This window comes from Eschrichtius robustus, chromosome 14 (genome assembly GCF_028021215.1).
Source record: "Eschrichtius robustus isolate mEscRob2 chromosome 14, mEscRob2.pri, whole genome shotgun sequence".
Classification (NCBI taxonomy): domain Eukaryota; kingdom Metazoa; phylum Chordata; class Mammalia; order Artiodactyla; family Eschrichtiidae; genus Eschrichtius; species Eschrichtius robustus.
The window spans coordinates 73,072,001-73,092,612 of NC_090837.1; the positions used below are offsets into that span (position 1 = coordinate 73,072,001).

General features: G+C 40.2%; 2 protein-coding genes across 8 annotated transcripts in view; one reads left to right on the forward strand and one right to left on the reverse strand.

Annotated features, from left to right (window-relative positions):
* KATNAL2 (katanin catalytic subunit A1 like 2) overlaps positions 1–20,612 on the forward strand; it is a 96,380-nt gene that overhangs the window by 21,003 nt on the left and 54,765 nt on the right. The gene's annotated exons all lie outside the window — the stretch shown is intronic.
* LOC137776958 (elongin-A-like) lies at positions 1,226–9,120 on the reverse strand. The gene is given in 3 exon segments (XM_068563698.1): positions 1,226–3,300; positions 3,303–3,601; positions 9,107–9,120. Coding segments are annotated over 3 exon segments (2,388 nt in total).

Genomic DNA, 20,612 nt, shown 5'->3' on the forward strand with positions numbered 1-20,612 from the left:
GGCAAAAATAGGGAGGCTGGCAGTTGTTGACCAAATCCTCACCATTCTGGGCCAATTGCTAAGGAGGTTGTGATTTAGTTTCTTGGACTGATTGCTGGAGAGTCTGTGATTTGGTTTTCTGGGATGGTTGCTGCAGAGGTTGTGGTTTGGCTTCCTGAGCTTATGTGGTTCTGGCCATTAGTCACTTATATATTCAGTTTCTCATCCTAAAAGTGATATTGTAGTACCAAAGAATATATATTTAACATTTGCCTATTAACTTCAATAGAAGTTGTATCAATTTATCATCTACTAGTAATGTATGATCATCTGCTCCAACACAGCAGGCTATTAATCTTTTGAATTCTACTTAACTGATAGGTGAAAATTTGTATCATATTATGTTTTTTTTCTTTTTTTTTGAATTTAATTGAATTTAATTTTTTTATACAGAAGGTTCTTGTTAGTTATCTATTTTATACATATTAGTGTATATATGTCAATCCCAATCTCCCAATTCATCCCACCACCAACACCCCCCTCATATTATGTTTATTTGCATTTTAGTAAGATTGAGCATCTTGTCATATATTTAAGAGTCATTTGTGTTTCCTTTTGTGTGAACCATCTTTTCCTATGTTTGCCCATTTTTATAGTAAATTATTGGTCTTTTTTTTCTCATTAGTTTGTGGGCCCTTATTATATATAAAGGAAATTGGCCTTCTGAATGTTAACTCAGTTATAAATATCTTTCCCAGTTTGTTGTTTATCTTTCGACCTTTTTTTTTAATATATTTCTAAATTTTTATGTGGTCAGATATATCAGTCTTTTTAATTAATGGCTTCTGGGTTTGTGTCCAAGAAGACCTCATCTACTCTGAGAGTAAAAAAAAAAAATCTCATGTTAAGTACTTTTGTTTATTGATATAAACACAATCTGGGGATAATATTTGTTAAGACTATGTCATATTGTTTACAAAGAGGCTAGTTAACAACAAAAGTATAATGGGTCTTAAAATCGTCAGTGGGACTGAGGTGTCTCATCTTAAGAATTCTGAAGTGTTCTCCAGGCGGGAGGCAGTGGCTATGGCAGCACACAGGTGCAGCACTTGAAAACTACAAGAGTCAGAGTCCAAAAGTTTCCACAAAGCAAAACATTCCAGTCTCCTTTGGAAGTCCCATTCCCTAACACCCACTGCCCTTGTATTCCTCTTCTGGAATTCCAGCTCCAAGGCAAGGCCTCAATTTACCGTCGGGAGAACCTGTTCTTGAAATCTTTAATTGTCTTGGCCATCATGGGGGTGATTTTCTTTACAGGTTTCCTGCCGCTGACTACCCGCGGCAAGTGGGTACTGGTGGTGCTTGAGCAGGCTCCGGCTGGCTTCTCATGGGTGAGGTTAAGGCTGTTTCTGCTGGAGGGAGTATGGATGGTTCCTGTAGGGTACAGGGCTGGCTTGATCTTGACTTTTTCAGGGGCAGCTGCTTCTCCTATTTCAAACTTCTCCTGCCTCCTTCGAACGTCAGAAGGTGGCCTGGCCAGAGAGTTGAGAAGGATCATCTTTGCTTGTCGGCCTTTGGGCTTATTGGCTTGTGCAGATTGGATATTCACTGTCAGTGCTTGAAGCCGCTGCTCTCGGGCATCCTGAAGCCGCATGTACATCTCTCGCCATGTCTCGTGCTCTTTTGGCCTTTCTTTCCTAAAGTGTTGGTGAGAGTGAATTTTCCATAATTTGTCTGTTTCTTGGACTAGTGCATGATTGTATTTCTCTATGCGATACAGCTGATCAGGTGCACAGCTCTCCAAGATGGGTTCAAGAACCGAATATGGGACTCCTCCCACTTTAAAGATTGAATTGATGTTGTTTCTAAGTACCCAGATGCACTGCTGGCGCAAGGTCATCATTTTGGCAAGATAGGCACACTTGGAGCCAGAAAACACTTGCATCTTAGAATTCATTCTGCATCCAGCAAATCCAGCTTCTTCCTCTTCCTGGGGTGAAGACAGTGCTTTTTGCTTTGGTCGTAAGGAGGACATCAATCCAGAGGCAAGAAGTGGACGGTCATTGGCCTCGACCCTGGGTAATGGGAGGTCCGGCCACACTGGTGCATCAGTGGGGACCTTTTCCAGCTTGGCCCAGACGTTTCCAGAGGGCTGCAGCTTCTCTGATCTGTTTTCATTCACCTTAGGTAGTTCCTGAACCAAGTCCAAGTTTTCACTTGAATCATTTTTTTTAGGTCCTTTTTCTTCAAGAGCAGTGGCTGAAGTTTTCATAATCTTTTTCTTTTTCTCCCTAGGCTGGTTGTGGTTGAAGTATGACTCAGAAGACATGGTGGGCGGCTTGAATTCATTATCCATATCTGCCTCCTCACCTTTAGGGAGGGAGCCCTCAGGCTTTCCATCCAAATGAGGAGGTCTTACTTTCCCTTCTTGAACCTTTTGGTTATTGGAAACCTTCTCTTTCACCTTGGGTAACAGGCCTCTTGCCCCCTCTGCTATGTCCAAGCGGTCGGGACTCTGCTTGTTTTTGTCCGGTTTGGTTTTCTCGGAGTCTTCGTGCTTTCGCTTTTTAAGGTCTGAAGCTTGTCTGAAGGGAGGTAAAAACTGGATGCCGCGGCCCTCTCTTTCCTTCTCTTTCTCGACACCACTAGAGGGCGGATTCTCGTTTGCGCTGGCCCGGGGGAGAGACTGCGGCCTTTCCTCTCTGGAGAAGGCCAGGCCTGATTTTCGTCTGGTCAAAGCAGAGGACTTCTCGTGTCCCTTGGTACCGACCAGGCGTTTGTCCCTGTGGGGAGGCTGGTGTCCCCTGCTTAGACTCCCAGCCCCTCTCCCCTGGGGTGCACCCAGGCGGTGGTCTCGGCCGAGCTCCAGTCTGGCCCAAGGGGCATCTGAGGGGCCTTCTCCAGGCCTCTGCTGTGCAACACGGGCCTTCGCCAGGCGTCTGTGACAGTCCCTGTACATCAGACAAGGACGCATAGACTGTGGAGGGGACCGGCTGTAACCAGATGATCCCCGCTCCGAAGAATAAACTGGGGAGCGCCCGCGGCACCGCCTTCTGTCCTCGCCCCTCTCCCGGCCGTGGGACCCGTGGCAGGGCCTCACGAGCTCTGAGAGGTGTCTGTGCAGCTCCGGTCTGTGCTCGCGGCCGTGCGATCGGTCTTTGCGGGCTGCGCGGCGTGCGTGGCCGCGCCCCTCCATCGCCTCCTTCTCCCAGGGAGCGTCCTCTGGGCGCTGTCGGGAATCGCTCTTCCCCGGGTCCCTCTCGGCAGGCTCGGGGTTTCCATCCACTGGAACCAGCCTCCTCCACAGCGCCGCCAGGTCCCGGCCAGGCTTCCGACGCACTGGCGTTTGTGCCCGCGACTGGCCGTCGGGCCGACCCTGCTCTCCGTGAAACGGCCGCCGGAACGGGCGAGGCCAGTGGCGCTTCTGGTCCCTTCACGGCCTCCTCCGCAACTTCGTGCCGGTACACCGCCGCCCGGCCCTGCCTTGCCGCGAGCTCCTCCGGGTGCACACGGCGCGGCCCCGCCTCTGGCGTTAGGAGCGCGGAGCTCCCGCGGGAACGGCCACCAGCGCGCGTCCGGGGCGCAAGGAAGCCCCAGCGCCCCCTTCCTGAGGGGCTGAGAGCTGTGCCCAAATTACATCATCACCAGTCGGGAGTCCCTGGGCCGCCCCTGCCCCACTTGGGTCCCGAGAGCAGCAGGAATCAATCAACAGTGACGACCACCCTAGCGCTGTGCGCTTGCCATCGACTAATTCCAGCCTCTACACAACCAAAGAAGAGTTATATTATCCCCATTGTACGGGTGAGTAAACTGAAAGTCTTAGAATTTATTAGATCTAAGAATTCCTGACGGTTATTTTTGTTTTCAATATTCTCAGTAGTATAAATTGACAGTTCTAATGGTTACTTACGTAATAATAAGTCAAGCTTAAAGAAATAATAGGTAACAAACGGAATAAATAAGTAAAACCACCACATTCCCACAACCCAGATACACTAAGGTATTATTACCCAACAGTGAACCTTGGTGTATATCCATATATCTTTCCAGATCCTTTACTATGTGTGTATATACACATACATGCACACACCCATATGTTTTATCAAAATGAAATTGTATTGTAAATATTGTTCTTTAACCAAGTAGTTCTCTAACCAGAGTGCAAAACAGGATCATGCATTGTATCTGGTTGTATCCCCTATGTCTCTTTGAATTTGCACAGCTCCCCCCATCCCCTACTTTCTCTATTTTTATTTATTTTATTTATTTTATCTTCTAGTTTTATTGAGATATAATTGACGTACAGCACTCTATAAGTTTAAGGTATACAGCATAATGATTTGACTTAATACATCATGAAATGATTATCACAAGTTTAGTGAACATCTAGCATCTCATATAGATACAAAATTAAGGAAATAGAAAAAAAATTTTCCTTGTGATAAGAACTCTTGGGATTTGCTCTCTTAACTACTTTCATATATAAATACAGCAGTATTAATTATGTTTACCATGTTGTACATTATATCCCTAGTACTAATTTATCTTATAACTGAAGTTTGTACCTTTTGACCACCTTCATCCAATTCCTCCTCCCTCCACCCACCACCTCTGGTAACCACAAATCTGATCTCTTTTTCTATGCATTTGTTTGTTTGTTTTTGAAGTTTAATTCACTTACCATACTATGTTAGTTCCTGTTATATGACATAATGACTTGATATACATTAGATTTATATAATTTCAAAATGATCAACACAGTAAGTCAGTTTTGAGCTGTCATTATACAAAGATATTATATAGTTATTGACTATATTCCCCACATTGTACATTTCCTACCCGTGACTCATTTATTTTGCAGCCAGAAGTTTGTTCCTCTTAATCTCCCTCACCTATTTCTTTCCTCCTTCCCGCTCCCCTCTGGCAATCACCTGTTTGTTCTCTGTATCTATAACTCTTTTTCTGTTTTGTTATGTTTGTTCATTTGTTTTGTTTTTTAGATTCCACATATATGTGAAACCATATAGTATTTGTCCTTCTCAGTTGGATTTATTTCACTTAGCATAATACCCTATAGGTCCATCCATGTCATTGTGAATGGCAATATTTCATTCTTTTTTTATGGCTGAGTAATATTTAATTGTATATATATGCCACATCTTCTTTATCCATTCACCTATTGATGGGCAATTAGATTGCTTCCATATCTTGGCTATTGTAAATAATGCTGCAATGAACATAGGGGTACATAGATCTTTTCTAATTAGTGTTTTCATTTTCTTTGGATAAATACCCAGGAGTGGAATTGCTGGATAATATGGTAGTTCTATTTTTAATTTTTTGAGGAATCTCCATACTGTTTTTCATAGTGGCTGCACCAATTTACATTCCCATCAGCAGTGCAAGAGGATTCCCTTTTCTGCACATCCTCACCAACACTTGTTATTTGTTGTCTTTTTGATAATAGCCATGTGACAGGTATGAGGTGATATCTCATTGTGGTTTTGATTTGCATTACCCTGATGATTAGTGATGTTGAAAATCTTTTCATCTGCCTGTTGGCCATCTGTATGTCTTCTTTGGAAAAATGTCTATTCAGATCCTCTGCCTGTTTTTTAATCCAGTTGTTTGTTTTTTGATGTTGAGTTGTATGAGGTCTTTGTATATTTTGGATACTAACCCTGTATTGGATATATTTTTTGCAATTATATTCTCCCATTCAGTATGTGGCTTTTCACTTTGTTGAAGGTTTCCTTCGCTGCACAAAGCCTTTTACTTTGATGTAGTCCCATTTGTTAATTTTTGCTTTTGTTTCCCTTGTCTGAGGAGACATATTCAAAAAAGTATTACAAAGATCAGTGTCAAAGAGCGTACTGCCTATGTTTTCTTCTAGAAGTTTTATGGTCTCAGGTCTTACATTTAAGTCTTTAATGCATCAAGTTTATTTTTGCACATGGTGTGAGAGAGTATTCCGGTTTGCTACTTTTGCATGTAACTGTCCAGTTTTCCCAACACCATTTATTAAAGAGGCTGTCTTTTCCCCATTGTATATTCTAGCCTCCTTTGTTGTAGATTAACTGCCCATGTAAGTTTTGGTTCATTTCTGGGCTGTCTGTTCTGTTCCATTGATCCAGGTGTCTGTTTTTGTGCCAGTACTATACTGTTTTGATGACTGTAGCTTTGTCGTGCAGTTTGAAATCAGGGAGTGTGATACCACCAGCATTGTTCTTATTTTCTGAAGATTGTTTTGCCTAATATTTTGTTGAGGGTTTTTACATCTATGTTCATCAGTGATATTGGCCTGTAATTTTCTGGTTTTTTTGTGATGTCTTTGTCTGCTTTTGGCATCAGGGTGTTGCTGGCCTCATGTTTGGAAGAATGTGTTTGGAAGTGTTCCTTCCTCTGCAGTTTTTTCGAATAGTTTGAGGAGGATAGGTTTTAGCTCTTCTCTAAATGCTTGGTAGAAATCACCTGTGAGGCCATCTGGTCCTGGACTTTTGTTTGTCGGGAGTTTTTTTTTTATTATTACTGTTTCAATTTCATTACTGGCAATTGGTTTATTCATATTTCCTATTTCTTCCTGATTCAGTCTTGAGAGATTGTACATTTCTAGGAATTTGTCCATTTCTTCTAAGTTGTTCATTTTATTGGCATATAATTGTTTGTAGTTACCTCTTATGATCCTTTGTATTTCTGTGGCATTGGTTATAACTTCTCCTATTTCATTTCTGACTCTGTTGATTTGGGCCCTCTCTATTTTTTTCTTGATGAGTCTGGCTAAAGGTTTATCAATTTTGTTTATCTTTTCAAACAACCAGCTCTTAGTTTCATTCATCTTTTCTATTTCTTTTTTTAGTCTTTATTTCATTTCTGCTCTGATCTTTATGATTTCTTTCCTTTTATTAATTTTGTGGTTTTTTTCTTTCTCTAGTTCCTTTAGGTGTAAGGTTAGGTTGTTTGAGATTTTTCTTGTCTCCTGAGGTAAACTTGTATTGCTATAAACTTCCCTGTTAGAATTGCTTTTGCTTTGTCCCATAGATTTTGGATAGTGTGTTTTTGTTTTAATTTTCTCCAGGTTTTTTAAATTTTGTCTTTGATTTCTTCAATGATCCATTGGTTGTGTAGTAGCATATTGTTTAGCCTCCACATGTTTGTGTTTTTGCATTTTTTTCTTGTATTTGATTTCTAGTCTCATAGTGTTGTGACTGGAAAAGATGCTTGTTATGATTTCAGTTTTCTTAAATTTACTGAGACTTGTTTTGTGGCCTAGCATGTGATCTATCCTGGAGAATGTTCCGTGTGCACTTGAAGAGAATGTGTATTCTGCTGCTTTTGGATGGAATGTTTCATATATATGGATATGATCCATTTGGCCTAATGTGTCTTTTAAGGCCAGTGTTTCCTTATTGATTTTCTGTCTGGATGATCTGTCCATTGATGTAAGTGGGGGTTGTTAAATTACCTTACTATTATTGTAATACTGTCAGTTTTCCCCTTTCTGTCTGTTAATATTTGCTTTATGTATTTAGGTGCTCTTATATGGGGTGCATATATATTTACAATTGTCTTCTTGGATTGATCCCTTGATCATTATGTAATGTCCCTCTTTGTTTCTTGTTACAGTCTTTGTTTTAAAGTCTTTTACCTGATATAAGTATTGCTACCCTGGCTGTCTTTTCATTTTAGTCTGCGTGGAATACCCTTTTCCATCCTTTCACTTTCAGTCCATGTGTGTCTTCAGATCTAAAGTGAGTCTCTTGTAGGCAGCATATATATGGGTCTTGTTATGGTGTGCATTCAGCCACTCTATGTCTTTTGATTGGAACATTTAGTCCATTTACATTTAGAGTAACTATTGATAGATATGTACTTATTGCCATTTTATTAATTGTTTTGGGGTTGTTATTGTAGTTCTTTTTCTTCCTGTCTTCTTTTGCTCTCTTTCCTTGTGATTTGATGACTATCTTTAGTGTTATGGTTGGATTCCTTTCTCTCTTTGTGTGTGTGTATCTATTGTGTGGATTGTGGTTATCATGAGGTTTATATATACCAATATATATTTTAAGATGCTGACCTTTTAAGTTCAAATACATTTTAACAGTCCTACATTTTTACTCCCCCATGTTTATTGTTTTTGACATCATATTTCCCATCTTTTTGTTTTTTGTATCCCTTAGATACTTAATATGGATATAGATGAGTTTAGTATGCTTGTCTTTTAACCTTCCTATTAGTTTTACATGTGGTTGATTTACTACCTTTATAGTATATTTGCCTTTACCAATGAGATTTTTCCTTTCATAATTTTCCTATTTCTAGTAGTGGTCTTTTCTTTTTCACTTAAAGAAGTCTCTTTAACATTTCTTGTAAAGCTGGTTTGGTAGTACTGAACTCCTTTAGCTTTTGCTTGTCTGTAAACCTTTTGATCACTCTATCAAATCTGAATGAAAGCATTGCCAGGTAAAGCATTCTTGGTTGTAGGTTTTTCCGTTTCATCTCTTTAAATACATTGCCACTCCCTTCTGGCCTGCAGAGTTTTTGTTGAAAAGTCAGCTGATAGCCTTATGGGAGTTTCCTTGTACTTAACTTGTTGCTTTTCTCTTGCTATTTTTATCTCTCACTTTATCTTTAATTTTTGCTATTTTTATTACAGTATGTGTTGGTGTGGTCCTCTTTGGGTTGATCCTGTTTGGGAATCTCTGTGATGCTTGGACCTGGATGTCCATTTCTTTTCACAGGTTAGGGAAGTTTTCTACTATTACTTCTTCAGATAAGTTTTCTTCCACTTTCTCTCCTCTTCTCCTTCTGGGACCCTATAATGTGAATGTTAGTACCTTGATGTTGTCCCAGAGGTCTCTTAAGCTATCCTCATTAAAATTTTTTTCCTTTTTTCTGTTCAGTTTGTGTGATTTCTACTACTCTGTTTTCCAGCTCACTGATCCATTCTTCTGTATCATCTAATCTATTGCTGATTAATTCTAGTGTATTTTAAAATTTCAGTTACTGTATTCTTTATCTTTGTTTGGTTCTTCTTTATGTTTTCTAACTCCTTATTAATAACTTCCAACTTCTCATTCTGCTCACCCAATCTTCTCCTGAGTTCTTTGAGCATGTTTACAGTTATTACCTTGAACTCTTCATTGGGTCGATTGATTATCTCCACTTCACTTACTTCATCTTCTGGGGTTTTATCATGTTCCTTCATTTGGAACATATTCCTCTGTCACCTCATTTTGCCTAATTTGCTGTTTTTATTTCTATATATTTGGTAGGTTGGTTATGCTTCCTGACCTTGGAGAAGTGGACTTTTGTAGATGTCCTCTGTTTCCCAGCAATGCACTTCCCTCTGGTCACAAGAGCTATATGCTCTAGGGGTGCCCCCCATGTGGGCTGTGTGGGTCCTTCTGTTGTGACAGGCTGACTACTGTGGGTGGTCTGGTATGCCTGGCTGGTTTATATATAGCAATATATATATGTATTAAAAAAAACTGGTTTGTTGCCAGGCCCTGTCTTGCACTGAAGCTGCTAGTCACTGGTGGGTGAGGCGGGGTCACAAGGCAGCTGGGTACAAAGCCCTGGTGTGTTCTGGGGCTAGTGCTAGTCCGCTGATGGGTGGAGCCATGTTCTAGGATGGTGGTTGCGGGGCTAGGTGTCCCGGATCCACTAGATGGCCTGCTGGTGTGGAGCCTGTTCCTGACACAGCTGTCTGTGGGGTCTGGGGTGTCCTAAAGCTGGTGTTGGCCTGCTGGTGAGTGGGGCTGGATCCTGGGGTTGGGGGGGTCCTGGGGCTAGTGTTGGCCTGCTGGTGGATGGGCCCAGGGCCAAGGGGTTCCCAGGACTAGTGGCAGCCTGCCATGGGTGAGGCTGAGGCCCATGAGGTCCTGGGGCTAGTGCAGGTTCACTGGTGTGAGGGTTCTGGGGAACAGGACTGGGTCCCGGGGCAGCTGTGGGCTTGGGGGTATTAAGGCAGCTAGCCTACTGGTGGGTGAGGTTCTATCCCCACCCATCTAGCTACTTGGCCTGAGATGTCCCAGTACTGGTGCTTCCAGGCTGGTAGGTGGGGCCAGTCCCAGTGCTAATAAGCTAGAGGGAGGATTCCAGAGTGGCACTGGCCAGCAACAGTGTCCTTGTGGTAGAACAAGCTTCCAAAAATGGCTGCCACCAGTGTCTGTGTCCCCAGGGTGAGCTCCAGTTTCCTCCCGCCTCTCTAGGAGGCTCTCCAGGATCACCAGGTGCATCTGACCCAGGCTCCTTTCAAATTATTGCTTCAGCCCTAGGTCCCAGCACATGTGAGATTTTGTGTGCATTTTAAAGATGAAGTCTCTATTTCCCACAGCCCTCTGGCTCTCCTGAAAGTAAGCCCCACTGGCCTTCAAAGCCAAACATTCTAGGGGCTTATCTTCCTGGTGCAGGACCCCCAGGCTCAGGAGCCTGATGTGGGGCTTGAACCCCTCACTCCTTGTGGAGAACCACTGCAATTGTAATTATCTTCCCATTTGTGGGCTGCCCACCCACGGGTGTGGGTCTTGACTATACAGCATCTCTGCCCTTCCCACCTGTCTCATTGTGGTTCCTTCTTTATGTCTTTAGTTGTAGAAGAACTTTCCTACTAGTCTTCTGGTGTTTCTCATCACTAGTTGCTCTGTAAATAGTTGTAATTTTGGTGTGCCCATGGGAGGAGGTGAGCTCAGGGTCTTCCTACTCCACCATCTTGGCCATTCTCTCCTATTTTATTTTTAATGACACTAACCTGTTCAAGAAACCATGCCAATTGTTTTGGAGAACATCTCCCTTTCTACAGTTGTCTGATTGTTTCCTCAAGGTTTCACCTGCTGTTCTATCCCTGGTGAGACTGTGGTGTCACCTTACTGTGACGGCAGTCTGATCTCTCCATCATGCAACTATGTTGCAACTAGAAAGTAGCCTGTCCATAATCTAGTTCCATGTTTAATAACAATGGCATGGCACAGCAAGTCCCCTGTGTTTCAGTAGGCTTTATACTTCCCTGAAATCCCCAATTCTATAACCAGTTCAATCTCAGGATTTACAACAAATGCCTCCCTTCATGGAACACTGTTCCTCAGCGTAGTTGACCTGTTCTGATTTTGTATTAAATACAATAAATACCTTCCCTGGATCTGTAGATACCCCTTCTGGTAGTTCTAGTGCTTTGTCAAGTTGTGCAGCATTTGGAACTTGGGATGTTTCTTGGTAGAAACAGGAGGTAATCAGGAAACAAATTAGAATCTATGGGTATATATATTCAAACTTTTAAGTGAATATTAGATGCAAGGACTATAAAATAGAACTATGATAAAAACATTTGAAAGAAGAAATCTGTCCTTTTTAACTTTGTTTTTGAGATGGAAAGCTTAATGCAAAATTTGGATCTTATTACAGAAATTGAAACGAGCTCATGCAAATTAATCTCCATTGCACCCATAAAAAAGAAATTAAAAGCACTAATGCTGTTTGTGGTGTATATACAGTAACATTTCCTAAATATCTTCTGGGTCTAAAGCTAGGAATGATATTCAATGCTTTCTTTTCCTCAGGCTACAGTATCATAGGATTCAATTTTGAATCTGATAATGGAGGCACTTTTGTTGTACAATAGCCCACAAAGGAAATGAAGGAAGTCGAAAACAGCCAGATTATTGAAGCAGAGACAAATGAGACACCCCAGTTAGATGCTCACTTCTGGGCCTCCTTTCTTTGGTAGACAGAAACTATAATTGAGCATCTAATTGTGTCCATTTCAGGGGCACACCATCTTTTACAGTTTAAATTGACCATTGGTGGTGGCCTATTCTTAGTCTTTTAATTCAGAAGACAATTTTCTATGATAATTTGAATGGCATGAGTAGAAAGGTGTTATAGATCTGGCAAACTTTATACTTTTAATTAACAAATTTATAAGACCATATTCTGTGTTTCAAGTAACTGCACGCCTTAAATATTTAACACTAGGTATTTGAATAGAGTTTTCTTATCTCTCCTTAAATTCTGAATTTCCATCAAACTTAAAGAAGAAGTAGCATTATTATTTTAAGGCCTGGGCACCCCAACTATAAGCTGTTTCACAGTCTGCATGGTAAGAAAGCCATTTTTGAAGCAACCTCATTATCAAACAATTCTAAGTCACTGAACCAAAGAGTATCCTTCAATCCCCATCATCTGCTGTAGAGATCAGGACTGTTTGCCAAACTTTGTGATTCCAGCCATAAAGCCCTAGAAATACTCTTGATTGGAGTTGGGACAGCTATCGTTTTCCAGGAATATAATAAAAACTTTGCACAAGTCCCTCTGATAGATTGTTTATAGTCTTTCAAGAATATGATCAACATTGCTCAGATCAGCTCAGGATCCGGAAGTCCATCCCAAGAATTAGAGCTTTGCCTTCCTATTCATCCTGATGTACCATGAGTTCACAAGGTCAGTGGTTCACTGTTTAAGCGACTCTCCAGGGATTCTAAAAGGAATTTGAGGGAGATTATTCTGACAAATCCTCCAGCTCAAGTTTGGTGAGGACAGCTGTGAAAGCCAAAGCTCTCCCTATGGATAGTGGACAATAAGACTCCTATGTTTCTCTCCCTCAGTGTATATGCACATGGAGGGAGGGAGGTAAATTCAGGGGGACGTGGGAGTAGGAAGTGTAGTGTGGAGGAGGAGCTGCCTTTGGGTGACTTTGTCTGGATCTTTCCCTCCTAGTGAATGGAACACCCAAGGCCATCATCAGTATCAGGACATTTCTCACCCCACCCCCATATCTACTGATGGAGGGGAGGGGAGGGGAGGGGAGGGAACCCAGATGTCAGAGTAGCTCTGCCAAGGTGATGATGGAATTCCTTAGCCTAAAGTGTTTTGATCTGTGAACAGTTGAACCCAAGCTGACGTGTTTCTTTGCTCTTTACTTGCCAAAGTATTGAAGTTAAACAATTCAGAAGTCTATGGATAAAAAATTGAGCCGCTGTGCCCCCATCCCTTTCCTCTACCCACATCTAGATTTTTATTCCTTTCTTTTTCTATGAATGAAAGAGTGTGGGTATGTATTTCTGTGATTTTTCACCTTACATATGTCTTAGAATTAGGTAGATTTGCATCTGCTCACATAGAAAGATGTTCAAGACATATTATTAAGTGGGGGAAAAAGCAAGATGCCCAAAAGTATATACAAAATGATAAAATTTTTTGCAAATTTAAAAGAGTTTGTGCATATATATGTTGATATATTCATAAACCCCTTTCAGAATGATTACATGAGAAATTAACAATGGTGGATAGGGTGAAGAGAGAAACGTTTCTTTTTAAACTTTTTGTAGTAATCGAAGTTTTTCTTTGTCAAATTTAAACGTTACCTTTTTTTTATATGTTTATTGGAGTATAATTGCTTTACAATGTTGTGTTAGTTTCTGTTGTACAACAAAGTGAATCAGCTATAAGTATACATATATCCCCATATCCCCTCCCTCTTGAGCCTCCCTCCCATCCTCCCTATCCCACCCTTCTAGGTGGTCACAAAGCACCAAGCTGATCTCCCTGTGCTATGCGGCTGCTTCCCACTAGCTATCTATTTTACATTTGGTAGTCTGTATATGTCAGTGTTACTCTCTCACTTCGTCCCAGCTTCCCCTTCACCCCTGTGTCCTCAAGTCCGTTCTCTACGTCTGTGTCTTTATTCCTGCCCTGCCAATAGGTTCATCAGTACCTTTTTTTTTAGATTTCATATATGTGCATTAGCATACAGTATTTGTTTTTCTCTTCCTGACTTCGCTCTGTATGACAGACTCTAGGTCCATCCACCTCACTACAAATAACTCAGTTTCATTCCTTTTTATGGCTGAGTAATATTCCATTGTATATATGTGCCACATCGTCTTTATCCATTCATCTGTCGATGGACTTTTAGGTTGCTTCCATGTCCCGGCAATTGTATATAGTGCTGCAATGAACACTGTGGTACATGACTCTTTGAATTATGGGTTTCTCAGGGTATATGCTCAGTAGTAGGATTGCTGGGTCATATGGTAGTTGTATTTTTAGTTTTTTAAGGAACCTCCATACTGTTCTCCATAGTGGCTGTATCAATTTACATTCCCACCAACAAAGCAGGAGGGTTCCCTTTTCTCCACACCCTCTCCAGCATTTACTGTTTGCAGATTTTTTGATGATGGTCATTCTGACCCATGTGAGGTGATACCTCATTGTGGTTTTGATTTGCATTTCTCTAATGATTAGTGATGTTGAGCATCTTTTCATGTGTTTGTTGGCAATCTGTATGTCTTCTTTGGAGAAGTGTCTATTTAGGCCTTCCACCCATTTTTGGATTGGGTTGTTTGTTTTTCTGATATTGAGCTGCATGAGCTGCTTGTATATTTTGGAGATTAATCCTTTGTCAGTTGCTTCATTTGCAAATATTATCTCCCATTCTGAGGGTTGTCTTTTGGTCTTGTTTATGGTTTCCTTTGCTGTGCAAAAGCTTTTAAGTTTCATTAGGTCCTATTTGTTTATTTTTTATTTTATTTCCATTACTCTAGGAGGTGGGTCAAAAAGGATCTTGCTGTGATTTATGTCAAAGAGTTAAACATCACCTTTAATTCACACTTTCTTTCTATTTAGGAGTGGACAGCAAGTGGGTGGAGAGAAAACACAATGCCTTCAAAATCTTTCCTCATCAGTGTATATAGATCTACTTCGTTCTTTTTATTGGGGCATAGTGATACATAGTAAGCCTGTATCATGATTTAGTTAACCATTAATGGACATTTTAGAGTATTTCTAATTTTGGAGCGGAATACACATAATGCTGTATTAAACATCCTTGAACATTTATTATTTTGCACATGTGAAGTATTTCTATAATATAGTATAATTGATCTGGCATAAATGGTGAGGTATGGAATTGTGGGGTCAGTGGGCATGTGCATGTTTCATTTTGCTGTATAAAAGTGTTGTACTAGTTTATATTTCCACCAATTGTATCTGAGTACATATTCTTTCACACCTTGCCAACTCTGAATATTATCTGGATAAAAATTTTTAAATTTCTGCATTAAAAAATTTTGAGATTCTTTTTGAAAGAAGTTTATTTTTTTCCAAATGAACTGAGGAAATATTAACAATACTTAAGGTGGTTTCTTCAACTTTTCTGTGTACTGCAAGTTGTGATAAAACCAGAAAGAAAACATATAGAGGAAATATCTGCCTAGATGATTTTGTGTTTTCTTTTCTGTCTGGGGAGTCTACCCTGTAGCCACATTGACTCAGCAAGCTTGTTACAGCCAATTCATCAGAGCAAGTAAAGAAGCATTATTGCCGCATCCCAAGACATGACCAGGCTCTGCCATCAGGGTGGTGAGGAGGCCCTCACAGCAGTGTGGGTGATAAGTAGCCCCCCCGTTTCCATTTTGAATAACTTCAAAATATTGCACGAAATCATTTCTATTTCCAGTCATATCATTTATTTTATATTACTCAAAACATTGCTCATATTATTTACATTCGTTTTAGCCTTTTTCTCCCTAACTCTCCCTGTTTTTATGCATTTTAAAACAGCTTTATTGAGATATAATTCATATACCATGCAGCTCACCCACTTATTTTTTTATTTTTTATTTTTCTAAGATGATTCCTTTTTTAGATTTTTTTTTTTTTTGGCTGTGTCGGGTCTTCGTTGTGGCATGCAGGATCTTCGTTGTGGCGTGCGGGTGTCCCTGTAGTTGTGGTGTGCAGGCTCTCTAGCTGAGGCGCACTAGGGGCTCAGTTGCCCTGCGGCACGTGGGATCTTAGTTCCCTGACCACGGATGGAACCCGCGTCCCCTGCATTGGAAGGCGGGTTCTTAACCACTGGACCACCAGGGAAGTCCACCTCACCCATTTAAAGTATGCAATTCTGTGGCTTTTAAGGACAGGGGGTGACGGTTAAGGGGTGCAGTTTCTTTTTGGGGTAATGAATATGTTTTTAAATTATCATGATGATAGTTGTATAAATCTGTGAATAAATCTGGGCTCTACCCAGGTGACCACCTTTAGGAAATTCAGGGCTGTCAGTCAAAGCCAGTGCAGTGTGTGTCGTACTGAGGAGCACAAGCAAAACACTCCTGGCTGTTTTTTCTCAGCATCTTAGTCATAAGGGACCATTTGCATTAGTGCATGTTTAGATTAGGAAGAAGCATGTGCTTTCAGAGTGAAGGATGGAGGGTCTCTGAACTATATGAACAAAGCAACTAACAGCTGTTAAGTGCCCACCAAACACTGACCTGATGCTGGCAGAGCACCCCACAGTTTGCAAAACACCAGGTGGAAATGGACCTACCTAGTCAGTGTCAAGTGCAGTCCCTCTGGGGATATTCATGGCTTTCATGGCTCTTTAATTCAAATCCTTTTGTTCTCAAAGACCTTTGCGTACAAATGAGATGGATGGGCTTCACATACAGCAGGACTGTGTTTTTCAGGAATTAAAGGCATAATCTCCTACAAGACGCACTACTCCTGGTGCAGCAGGGTGACTAACTAACTGAGGTCTAGCCAGTAGTTGCTTTGAAATGGTCACTAAAATTGTGAGATTATGTTTGAGGAATTGTAAGAGACACCATTTGTTGCTATGTGAGCTCAGCTAAGACTGGCAACCACGGTTGTTTGATTTTGGCAAATTTGGCACAATTTTTGGCAGATTAGAACAGCAGCTTCTCTCTGGTCAGATGTGAAATGTGCAGGGGCAGGAGTAGACACTGATGAGGAGGGGTTAATGCAGGGGAGGAGTTGATGGAGGGAAGGGCACGGGCCGGGAACCAGAGACCTCGGTTCTGAGTCTAACCCCCAAGCATGAGTTTGAGAATGTGGACATTTAGAAACATATCCCATCAATCTTATTACTGCTTGTTTAATATGCAGTTTTATTTTTATTTTGCAAACTTGATTTGGACTAAATTTTGTGATGATTGTCATCTTTTTTATTATGTAAGTAGTAATTTGGAACTACCTAAATTTCATGAAGTACTTCCCTTCCTCATACACTAGATGGCACTACAGGCGAGGCAAATCAACTTAGAAAAATAGAGACTTTGACTACCAAGGATAATTTTGGTAAATTAGAAAGGCTTCAGTCTTCACCAAGAGTTGTTGTGTCAGCATCTTCAGAAAGATGAGGGAAAACTGCCAGTGTTGGACATCTTAATAGGATGTCATTTTGTATAGTGGCTTTCAAGTTTTTTTTTTACTGTGACCAACTGTGAGACGTCTTAGACTGGGATCCAGTGGACACACACATGCAAACGCAACAGAAGTTTCACGAAGCAATACTAAGCCTTCTTACCTGTTATGCATTCTGTGATAATTCTGTTGCGTTGAACTATGCTGCTTGTAGCCCACTGATTTCATGACCTGTAGTTTGACAAAAACAATTTTCTAGTGGACCTATCAAGAAATATCAGTCTCTGCTTAGCACTTGGCACCATGCCAGGTACTTGGGGGCGCCATGAAGAAATACTTAACTATACTTCTGTTTTCTGGGAAAGAGAAGAGTTACCTTGAGAAGCCTTAGAGAGCAACCCTGTAAGACACTGTGAAATTATGCCCACAGACTAAAAAAACTGTGGAAGCAGATAATTGAAGTGAAGATATTATGGAATAGCTGGATCATACCTAAGCTCTTACTCTGATATGAATTTTTTGGGGGGAAATTACATACTGTGAAACAAAAGTAGTCACAAGAAATAAATGTGTATTCCATTCATATAACATTCAAAAATGTAAAAACTAAACACTGTTTTTTTTACGGATGTATAGTTGGTAAAAACCATAAAGAAAAAGGGAATGATGAGTGTAAAAGTCAGGATGGAAGTTACCTCTGGTGGGAGGAGGGGAAACGTCTGAAAGGAACAGCACGAGGGAGTTTCTAAGACACTGAAGGTGCTCTGGGGCTTAACCAGGGTGATGCTTGTTATTACTATTATTTTAATTATTAAAAATGAATGGATGTTTTATACATTCTTCTATATGAATTACATATTTCATAATAACAATAAAAACATAGCAAAGAAGATTACTGTAATTGCCTTCTTGAGTCTTTAACTCGTCTTGGTAAGTTGCTTTCCGGTTTTTTTAACTCACTCGGACAAAAGGGGTTTCTTCAAGGACAGAGGTAGAAATGTACCAAAGGTCATCTTTTAAGAATAACCTGTCATACAGTTTTAAAGCTCTCCAAATGTTAGTCAGATCTGTCCTTGAGGGCAAATTTGGATTTTAGAAAGAGTCAAAACTGCTAATAAAGTGCGTTCTTAAATTTGGTGAGGCACAACTTCAAATAAGAGGACTCTCCAACAGCTGAGGGGTGATTAAATTACGGTGCATTCTCTGCAGTCATTAAAAGTCATGTTTTAGAAAAACTTTTAATAACTGGGAAAAATATTTACAAAGTATTGATATTTTTAAGAAGAAAAAGCACAGGTTATCAAAACACATGAGAAGCCTATTTTGTAAGAAGATGGAAAGAATGTGACCAAAATATCTAATTTTTTTCTTGTGCCTTTATGCATTGTCCCAGTTTTCTACAGGGCCACATATTATTTTTGTAAATGTGGGCTGGGGAAGACTATGGTCATTAATCTACATTGAAGACAATTTCAAAAGAGGAGTTTCGGAAATGTTTTGAGCAATGGAATAAAAAGCATGACCTGCTGAGGTAACTACGTTGAAGGGTGACTCCATTTAAATATATTAGGTCTGATATATTTGTTTAAAAATCAGTTAATAGTTTAAAAAAATAGACATTTTTTAGAGCAGTTTTGGGTTCACAGCAAAATTGAGTGGAAAGTATGGAGAATTCCCATATACCCCCTGCCCCACACATGCACCGGCTTCCCCAGTATCAACCTCCTGTGTCAGATGAACCTACCTTGACACATCATTGTCACTCAAAAGTCCGTAGTTTACATTAGAGTTCACTTCTGGTGCGACAAATCTTTAATGACATGTAGGCACGATGATAGTATCATATAGAATAATTTCACTGCCCTGAAATTCTCTGTGCTCTGCCTCCCTTCCGCTCCCCCAAGCTGGCCACCAATATCTTTTTACTGTCATCATAGTTTTGCCTTTTCCAGAATGTCATATAGTTGGAAACATACAGTATAAAACTGTTGACACAAATAACCAATAAACAATCTATAAAAGGACTAAAAAGGAGTTTTATTTGAGCCAAATTGAGGACTATAGTCCAGGAGACACAGATTCAAGAAGCATTTGAATTGTGTTCTGCAGGACTACAAAATGGGGGAGGATTATCAAGGCAAAAATTGCAAGGTTACAACTAGTTACTTGAATTGTTTATCACGAATTATGATTGGGGCTGGCAAGAAGTAAGGGTGCTTGTTAAGTAAGTATTGGCTGGGTCCAAAATGGTTGCAGCTGCTAGCAGATCTTGTTTTGAGAATGGCTAGTGGTGTCCTTGAGTCTGATACAGTTCAGAAATTCAAGTTCTTAGTAATGCAGGAACGTGTCTGAAAACAATGGCCACCAGGCTCCATTTTGGATGCCTGAACCACAGTTACTCCGCTTTGATTTTTAAACGCATCTTTTCCTTAATGGTTAAAGCAGGCGTACAATTTGTATGATAGGCTACAGAACAGGCTATTCTATTCAAGCCAAATCACGTATATGCCAGAATGACTTCCCCATACCTCAATATGTGAAAATTTCTTGCATTGTAACCTTTTCAGATTGGCTTTTTTTACTTAGTAATATGCATCTAAGTTTCCTACATGTCTTTTCATGGCTTGGTAGTTTATTATTTTTTTTTACTACTGATTAATATTCCATCGTCTGGATGTACCACACTTTATTTATCCATTCATCTACTGAAGGGCATTTTGGTCGCTTTTGGCAATTATGAATAAAGCTGCATCAGCAGCTTCAGTGTGCAAGTTTGTGTGTAAACATAAGTTTTCAACTCTGGAGTAAATACCAAGGAGCGTGACTGCTGGATCATATGGTAAGGGTATGTTTAATTTTGTAAGAAACCACCAAACTGTCTTCCAAAGTGGCTGTACTGTTTTGCATTCTCACCAGCAATAAATGAGAGTTCCCATTGCTCTACATCCTCACCGGCAGGTGGTGGTGTTAGTGTTTTGGATTTTCACCATTCTAAGAGGTGTGCAGTGCTATCTTGTTGTTGTTTTAATTTGTCATTCCCTGGTGACATATGATGTTGAGCATCTTTTTATATATTTATCTACCATCCATATATCTCTTTTGGTGAGGTGTCTGTTCATCTCTTTTGCCCATTTTTAATTGGGTTGTTTATTTCCTTATTGTGGAGTTTTAAGAGCTCTTTGTATATTTTTAATAATAGTTCTTTATCAGATGTGTCATTTGTAAATATTTTATCCCAGTCTAAGTCGCTACTTTTTGTGTTATATATTTTATTACTTCAAGGCTTATAATTTTCCTTTAATCTCCTTTTCTCTTAGACTTCTGAGAACTTGATTTCATTTATTTTAGCCTGAATTCAAACAAAACATTAAACTAACAAAAACAACAACAAAATGTGTATAAAACTGTGATAAATAAAATGCAAATTAATTTTTTAAAAAAGCAATAACTACCTTTTGAGTGGCAGAAAACAGAATACCTTT